The sequence below is a fragment of the Rhododendron vialii genome, chromosome 1a, assembly GCF_030253575.1.
Source record: "Rhododendron vialii isolate Sample 1 chromosome 1a, ASM3025357v1".
Lineage (NCBI taxonomy): Eukaryota > Viridiplantae > Streptophyta > Magnoliopsida > Ericales > Ericaceae > Rhododendron > Rhododendron vialii.
In genome coordinates, this window is record NC_080557.1 from 21,527,062 (window position 1) to 21,535,166 (window position 8,105).

General features: G+C 41.8%; 1 protein-coding gene across 1 annotated transcript; it reads right to left on the reverse strand.

The window, feature by feature from the left end:
- Positions 1–1,802: 1,802 nt before the first annotated feature.
- LOC131325145 (scarecrow-like protein 6) lies at positions 1,803–4,587 on the reverse strand. Its single transcript, XM_058357231.1, has one exon. The coding sequence runs from the start codon at positions 4,081–4,083 to the stop codon at positions 2,104–2,106; it is 1,980 nt and encodes a 659-aa protein (XP_058213214.1). The 5' UTR covers positions 4,084–4,587; the 3' UTR covers positions 1,803–2,103.
- Between the last annotated feature and the right edge of the window lie 3,518 nt (positions 4,588–8,105).

Genomic DNA, 8,105 nt, shown 5'->3' on the forward strand with positions numbered 1-8,105 from the left:
CTCAAATTAAAACCTTCTCTCTCCTCTCACCCCACTTCTCTCTCCTTTTTTTCTCTCCAACTCCGAGCCGTCCAAAATCGCATCGGACGACTCGGATGTGCCGAGCAGGCACATGGTATCCACCCGGCACTGAAAAATTTCTCTACAAAATGTTTGTGTGCATGTATGAGTGAAAACATGAGTGAAAATATGAGTGCGAGAGTAAAAACGTCTTTGAAAAAATATTTTAAAGTACTAAAATCCGCGAGATCGAATCCGAAGCCTACATATTAGGCTTTCCAGTATTCTATATATAGTAGTAATCATAATAATGGAGAGCCAAACCACCTCTCTCTCTCTCTCTCTCTCTCTCTCTCTCTCTCTCTCTCTCTCCTTCCTAACCTTTAACACACATTTAGTATTGTTTAGCTGCTCAATGAAAGTATAAAAAAATATAAGACATGATGGACAATCAAGGAGATGAAGCCTAATTTAAACTAATCAAAGTGAGGGTCCAATGATAGAAGCCCCATGTGATTTGATTAGGTGAGGCATAAAAAAAATTAACTAAAACAACGGCAAATTCAATGCTAGCCTTGGGCATGCATAAACAACATGACAGACAATGACCTAGCAAATAAATAAAAAAAACACATGGTAGACAATGAAAAAAAATTATATATAACTCGACAACAAACAATGACCATCTCCACAGAAAAAACAAATGCCAAACACAATCATAGTATGATGCACCTACCACAAAATAAATGAATAAATAGTATGTATATATAAGCAAAAGATGGAACAAGAAAAGCTGGAGTTACATGGATGCATGTACTGTGCGGGAATTTAGGCCAAAATCCAACCAATAATACCTAAAATGCCAATGTCAGAGCCAAGATGGATCAAACAAGATCCCTAACCTAAGGAACAAAAGTTTCGACATTGTACTGGAGATCTATGATACATGACTCAGTACAAAGCGTTGGGACGAAGGCTATCGAGGGCTCGGACCTGTTTATTCTCACTATATGCCGACTTCACTTTATATTATATAAGAAAGTACACAAAAGATACGGTAAGTTTAAATGGAGTATATAATAAGTGAATGATGCGGAAGGATTGGACGTCCCAAACTCTATATTCCACGTGTCTAAGTGTCCGACACAGGAACTTGATATTTCTTTTGGAAGCGTCGATGTAACATAGCTCGAGATTACATTGGCAATGGCCGAAACCTATAGATACCAAGTCACCAACAAGAAGGACAGACTACATGATTTCTGAAATTTGAGTCTAGCTCAATCAATAAACTACCTGTTTTGTGCTGGTAAACATGCAAAAACTAATTTGAGAAAGGTATTAATATTTAAAAAGCAACTTTCCAACACTACAAGGTGCTTTTAGAAGATCTTAACGGGTTACCTTAAGTTGGCAGTTAAAAACTGTGATGAATTTAAGATGCTTTCCCAGGAATAGAATCCCAGGAACTCTTAACTGACAAAACTTAGGACTCGTGCAATATTCTGCTTGGAGTATCTAATACAATACTTCAACAGAAACGAGCTTGAAAAGGTCTAGCTAACAACGGTATGACGAAATTCAGTGTACATGCGAACAGGAGGAACGCGTTAACTCTATAACCAGAGGACTAGAGATACCATGTGGTTATTAGTGTTCGCAGTAGTTCACTATAATAAGTGAGAATTTTCAACAGAACAAGATTGTATCGGTGACAAGATTAGCACGTACTAAAAAACACTGTCCAAATATCTACCTCAAACTACAGGATCGTTAGTGTATAACAGTAACCGAGTAAAACATAATCGAAACAAAAGAAATCCATTAAAACTTCTTTTCTATTTCTGACTTTACGTTGTTGTAAAGTGTACAGAAAATAGCCCCCAATCCAATTAGAAACAGCACTTAAACATAACATTCGACATTCCAGTCACTAAAAAGGTCTGGTTCAGTGACAACTAGCATAAAGGGAAATCACAATTCACAGACAATAAGTTTCCAAAGAAACAAAAAATGAGACACTACGCAGTAAGTTAAAAGACTTAATAGGCACCTTCTTCGAAATGAAAGAGGTAAGCGAATCCATAGCCGAGATTCTGCTCCTCAGCACTTCCATGCTGAAGCTGAGATGAGCTCCTTTCTCTGCCAGCAGAGAACAAGCGAAGACTGTCTCCTCTCAATGTGAAATCCCCTAACCGGAGTCCTCTTCACCACACACTCAGCTTGTGACTCCGTGAAATTACTGAATGTCAATGGCGAAAACCCAGATGACAAAAAGAGGCCCCTCCAGTTCGGTGTCTTTTCCGGCGAACTAAACCGACCCGTTATGATTTTCACCATATCCGGTTGGATCAAGAACCTCTCAATCTTTTGCAAGGCATCTGTGTTCACATTCACAGCATTAAGAGATTCCAGTAGGCTTGTATAAGTCTGAAGTGTGTGAATCACGTGGTTTGGAAATGGAAGATCAGTTCGATCACAGCTTCTATCCATCGAAACCACAATTTTCGGCGACAATTGCTTAACAAAGCGGAGGATCACAGGGAGGGACATTTGGTAATTGGAAAATGAACCAACTGGGAGATTAACTGCAACTGCCTCATTTTCAGAGACATGAATTGGAAATGACCACGAACCCGAGTTCAACGAATCAAGATTCATAATATCAAACTCAAATGCCATTTTCATTTCACAAGCAAAATGGTTCAAGTTTTCTGCAGTGAGACCAAGCTCGAGTTGATCATGGGTTGAGGGAGATGCAAACGCGGTGATTTTCAGAGACAAAGCTCCGGTATTCCTCATCGAAAGCTCGTGCATTAGCGAAGCCCACTGCCCACCGTACCCAATATCGAAATCTATAACATGAATCCGGTCATACCCATCTAAAGCCTCAAGCAGGGCTTGGTTGCAAGTAAAATTGGAAAACTGGATTATGGGTGAGATCTCAGAGAAAGATTTATAAGCACCGATTTTGAGAATGAGATTAAACGGCGACGACAAATTAGGTGGTGGGTGGTGGTTATCCGTGTGGAGGAGCAACTGAAGAAGGGCTTCTTTACAGAAGAAAGCAGCCCTCTGAAAAGGCTTACCCATGGGAGAGAGCTGATGATTGAGCCGCGCCAATATCGCTTGCGCCGCGAGTGGTGGTGGGTTCCCGGCAGAGACCAGCTCCGCCGCCGTGTACAGCTGGTCAATTATCCCCTGCTGCAGCTCCTCCGCCGCGGTTTTCGGCTTCGGTTGTCCCATCGGATGAGGCCTCTGGTTCAGATAGTGAGGATGCAGTTGAAGCATTGAATCAGAAGGGTTATTCCTTTTCGCGGTCGGTGGGAGGATATAGTGGTGTTCTTGATTTGGAAATTGTAATGGCTCGAAAAAAGATGGGTTTTGTGTGATTTGAGATTGGTTGACCAGTAAGGGGGGATTGAAAATCTGTGGCTTCAAATCTTGGGATTCAAGTTGTGGGTTGAAGGCATTTGGAGAAAGGTTAGGGTTTCTAGGGTTCGAGAGCTTGTAATTTGGGTGGTGATTTGATTGGTTGTTATAAGGAAACCCTGGAGTGGGGTTAATAAAGCTACCCATCAAGTTTGCACCAACTGGATCTAATTCCAACCCATAGTCTTGATTTGATCCATTAAAGCCTCCATTGAACTCGAATTCCGCCGCCGTAGGTTGTAACAACTTGTTTAGACCCATAGAGGGGTCGTCCAAGTCTCCCATGATCCAACGGATAATGGACTGCTCTTGCTCTTGGCTCTCCCAATCCTCCATACCCATGCCGCATTTCTCCGCCCCTGCGCCGCCGCCGACGGCGGCGGTGGCGGTTGCTGTGCCGCTCCCTATCTGAAGCGCGGTTGTAGAGCCGCCGCCGAAAGAAGAGGACAGGGTGGAAGTAGAAGTGGGGCTTCCGATGGAATCCAGGACAGAGGTAGGCTCCCTACCAAAACACCAATTACCTTGTGTTTTGTAGTTCCACTTTTGCAGAAATGAAGATGAAGATTCAAACAAAGGAGGAGAAGAAGAAGAAGAAGGGTCTGACACAATTTCTAAGACCCCATTACCATCAAAATCAAAGGGTAAGGGCATCCCTTCATTTAACAACAACACAAGTTAAAGCCCTCAAATTTCTCGAGAAAGCCCGGAAGAAGGGAAAAAAACAAAAATTATGGGTAAAGAAATTCCAAATCAAAGCTAACTAGAGACTAGAGAGTATGAGCTTGGTTGACCGGAATGAAAAAACTACAGGGACCGAAAGACTGGTTGAAAAGAAGGAACAAGGAACCCACTTCCCCCTTTCGATTCACCACCCACAAGGAACTGCAAATCTTGGGCATACAGTTACATACATATATAATTGTATCGATGTATGTATGTATGTAGAAGTATGCGTTTTTCACTCAATCTTGGGTTGGGTTGGGTTGGGTTGTGGGTGGTGGTGGAGTTGTGTTTGTGATTATGATTGATCTCTCCTCCTTTTCTCCTCCTGTCCTTGTAGTAGAAGTACTGTGTGTGTCTTCCTTCTCTTTTCTGCCAATGGATGCGTACAATATAAAAAAGTGGTAAAGTGCCTGCCTCTCTCTCTCTCTCTCTCTCTCTCTCTCTCTCTCTCTGTTTATTTTATTTTCTTTTCTTTCTTTCATGTTTTCTTTTCTTATTTTTGGGCGAAAATTACACTAACCTTCCTAACAAATACACTGATCTCCCTTATGGTTCTGAAAATTATATTGTTACCTTCCTAGTGAATCCAAAAAGCTCGTCCGAATGTCATATTTGGATTTTACGTTCTCTAGTTCATTTCCTAAAATGCATTCTGCACAACTAATTTCATAATTAGCTGATCATCACGTGAAATATAAAAATACATAGTGCATCAACCAAACAAGTCAAAAATAGAAAAATATATCAGCGACCGTCAGCTTGTCTCAAGACTACCTCCTCGAATGATCCTTTACCAGCCATAGAATGGCCATGGCCTGCTCTCAAGATCTGGGAAGTGGTTGAACATTTGCATAGCATGGTCTGCCTCGCAGAGAATTCGCGCATTTGTCCGCAAAGCAGGCATCGGATGAGGAAGGCCTCTTGTCCTTGTTGCCTAAGTTGAAGTAAGAAGAGGACCAGTGGGGGCGTGTAGCACTTCATACGCAAATAGTAATTCATAAGGAAGCCCCCGGCAACATCTAGAACTCCACCGAGCTATGCCCACAAATAATCTTTCAACAACCCAGCCCGAGGAGGTTCTCTTACATAAAATACGGGCAACATTGGACTAGGGCAACGAATCAGCCCAGCCAGGCCAGCCTCGATACATAAAGAAGATAAAAAGAACAATCAGCCCTTAGGCAAACAACAAATACATGTGAGAATTAATATGCCATTAGTATGCATGTTAATAATTAACGTGAGAGGGGATCGGAGAACATATGATAGGGAATGAGAAAGCCCTTCCTTTATCTTTAATCTTTATATTACAACAAGAATATTATTTCATGCTTCATTGCGCGCAAGAGGAGATAGATTTCTTTTAGTTTGTCTAGGGTTGCTCGCAAACAGTATATTTTACTTTAATTGAGTCATATAAGTATAATGTTTGATGTTATTAATTTCAAAATGTTTGATAGATTGTGGTCTTAATATAATAATATTTATACCTATATAGTATAAATATTCGAGCATCTGGTGCTGTACTGTGAAGCATTGCCATATTAGAGATTTTTAGTAGACCCTTGGAAAACTGAATGTCAAATATTTTGTCAAATATTTCGAAAGGATCTGTGATCCATTAGATGCCAGTTTTCTTGGTCATAGGCCGGTTCTTCTAATGGCCTTCACGAAGTATCAATTCTGCTAGTGCAGTGTGTGTTATATCTTGATGGAAGAAATTAGGTAGTCTTTCGTTGTAATTTGTTTATCTGTTGGCTGGGATGCACATGTTTTCAAATTTCTATAACTTTGGTTGAATTCCTTGTAAGTGCCACTGGGCCTTTAATGATATGTGATTGCCAGTTCTAAAAAAATATATATATTTCGAAAGGATTTGATTTCTTTTCTTAAGTTCCAGCGGATATTCAAATATCTTGCCTCTAGAGTTTTTACCTTTTTTTATTATCGGCAAAAGATAAATTTTATTAAAAACGGGGAAAGGGGAAGGGGATCCAATAAACTGTTGGATAAAACACCACAACGACCCAAATGTCTACCAGGGTCCACAACATATAATATACTAAAGTTCGACCCAATACCCAAATAAAACAATAAAGCCCAAACACTCAAAACCGGTCCAACCCTAGACCAGCACACCCAAATCATCCCACAAACCCTCACTACACTGGCAACCACCGCCGTACAAACCGCTGGAGCCCAGCCTCGCCGTTATGCAAAGCCAGCCTCTCCTGGATGTAGAGACTAGCGGTAGGAACCAGTCTATGACAGTGAAAGCCGAGGCAATCAGGGGTTGGGGGCCAACCACCGCCACTACCTACAAAAACTCCGAGCAATCCCCTGTAACAAACAATTTTCATCCATGAGATCACCACCCCAGATCAACGAAATGTCAGCCCCACGCCTGATTGAGAGCTCGGAAGGCCGCCAACCAAACTTCAGCACACAAAAGATGACCAAACCAGCACAACTATGAGAGCCACATCCACCTCACCACCATCGGACTGGATCATCACTGATCAAAATTGCCATCTTCATCGATTGATTTCTGGAAATAAGGAGACCCTGCAAAACAGGAATTAGAATAACATCTATGCTACATCTCCCTACCCACCACAGCACCGCCCTCCACCAACACCCCGCCCAGATCTACACCACTAGCCACCACCACCACCAAAAACACTGCACAAGCACGGTCCACCCAATGCTGCTAGGCATCTGGAGGAAGCCAAGGAGTCCTGTGGCCGGAGGCGGCAACAGCCGCCCCACCCTCCCACATAGAGGAGGGCAGCGAACCAACATGCAAACACCGCCGAGCTGCCACCACACCGCCACCAAACATAGTGCAAAGCCAAGCTCAACCACCACCAGTCGCGGTGGCCCCACTTTGCCGTTAGGCCGAGACCAGAGACATCCAACAATGAAACTGGAAGGAGCCCCAAAAGACTGGACAGTGGCCAAAACGAGGCAAAGCAATGCCGCTTAGACACCGGCGACGACAGTGGAAAGCAGAAATGGACAGCAGTAACAAGGCGGCACCAGGAGATGGCATCGACTGGATCTCGCGAAAGACAAAGGGAGAGCCAGAGAAGACCACCTACCAAAGGAGAGAGAGAGGAAGATAGAGCCCGGGGGAGGAGGCACTCACCCCCCAACCCCAACCCCAACCCCAACCCAAGCCGCGGCGGTGTAGATTTTTTACCTCTTCAAGACTGGTTAAATTCAAAAGTGGATACCATTCTTTATATGTCAATATATTATTTTATCATTTTACCTCTTACTTTTTAAATATTTTATAACCCATTTTTTCGTCTCTTACAATTTTCAACTATTACAAATTTACAATTCTTAACTGATACTATTGTTTAAATTGTAGTGTTTTTAAGTGCATGTGAGAATTTTGAACACAACCTGTTAACCATGTCTTGTTAACACAAGTTGAACCAAATACGAAGTTAGAGAGTTTGGCTCGATTACTGACACGACTGGAATGTGACACTATAAAAAGTAAATGAGAAAACTACGTGTTGGTTTCACGAAAGTTGATAAGGACAAGGATAACCACTTAATTTTTCGTGTCAACTTGTCAACCCAAAATAACACAACTTGAACACGACACAAAACAAAACATGGACATGATGCGACGACAAAAGCCATCATTTGACCATAGTTAGGAAATTCTTTGTTCATTTTATAATGTATGTGATTATGATGGTATATAAAATTTGTTCATTTTTGTTATAGCTTAAAAGGTTGTTCATGTATTCACTACAAGAAAAATTGCATTGGGTGACGAATGAAAATCGTCGCAAATTGTATGTTTTTCGTCACAAATAATATAGGTGACGAAAAAAAATTTGTCGACTAAAGGTTGTCGAGGATTCCTACCTGGTGACGAAATCTATTTTTCGTCACCTATAGTGCCTTTTGGTGACGAAAAATTTCGTCAC